This window comes from Fulmarus glacialis, unplaced genomic scaffold (assembly GCF_000690835.1).
Source record: "Fulmarus glacialis isolate BGI_N327 unplaced genomic scaffold, ASM69083v1 scaffold24476, whole genome shotgun sequence".
In the NCBI taxonomy this organism is placed as follows: Eukaryota; Metazoa; Chordata; class Aves; order Procellariiformes; family Procellariidae; genus Fulmarus; species Fulmarus glacialis.
In genome coordinates, this window is record NW_009216562.1 from 15971 (window position 1) to 16576 (window position 606).

The following is a 606-nucleotide window of genomic DNA, read 5'->3' on the forward strand; positions in this document are numbered from 1 at the left end:
CCTGCGGCCTGTCAGTACTCACAAGATGGGGACAGACTTTTTAGCAGGGCCTGTAGCGACAGGACGAGGGGGAATGGCTTTAAACTAGAAGAGGGGAGATTCAGGCTAGATGTAAGGAAGAAATTGTTTATGCTGAGGGTGGGGAGACACTGGCACAGGCTGCCCAGAGAGGTGTCCCCATCCCTGGGGACATCCAAGGTCAGGCTGGACGGGCCCTGATCTGGTTGAAGATGCCCCTGCCCATGGCAGGGGTTGGACTAGATGGTCTTTGAAGGTCCCTTCCACCCCAAACCCTTCTACGATTCTATGAAACCCCACTTTCATCTGGGTATCAGCCTTCTGAACGCACACTGGTGGCTTGCCCTAATCCTGCCACTCCTGCTCTGACTTCTCTATCTGAGCAAACAAAAGGAGCCTCCGAAGAACACGAGGACGGAGCGTTTTTGAACGTACCTAACGTGGTGGGTTTTATCAACTCATCGTAAACATCGTAGAAGGGCAGCCTCTTCATCTTGACATCCGGATGGACGGGATGGATGGGCGGCGATAAGTGCTGAACGTCCGTCTCGTGCTTGGGTCCCAGCACAGGCACCGGCGGCAGCAGAG

General features: G+C 54.8%; 1 protein-coding gene across 1 annotated transcript in view; it reads right to left on the reverse strand.

The window, feature by feature from the left end:
* PIAS3 (protein inhibitor of activated STAT, 3) overlaps positions 1 to 606 on the reverse strand; it is a 15205-nt gene that overhangs the window by 14272 nt on the left and 327 nt on the right. The window contains 1 exon segment of the mRNA XM_009579362.1: positions 454 to 606. This exon segment is cut by the window's right edge and continues 16 nt beyond it. Within this exon segment, the coding sequence (XP_009577657.1) occupies positions 454 to 606 (153 nt within the window).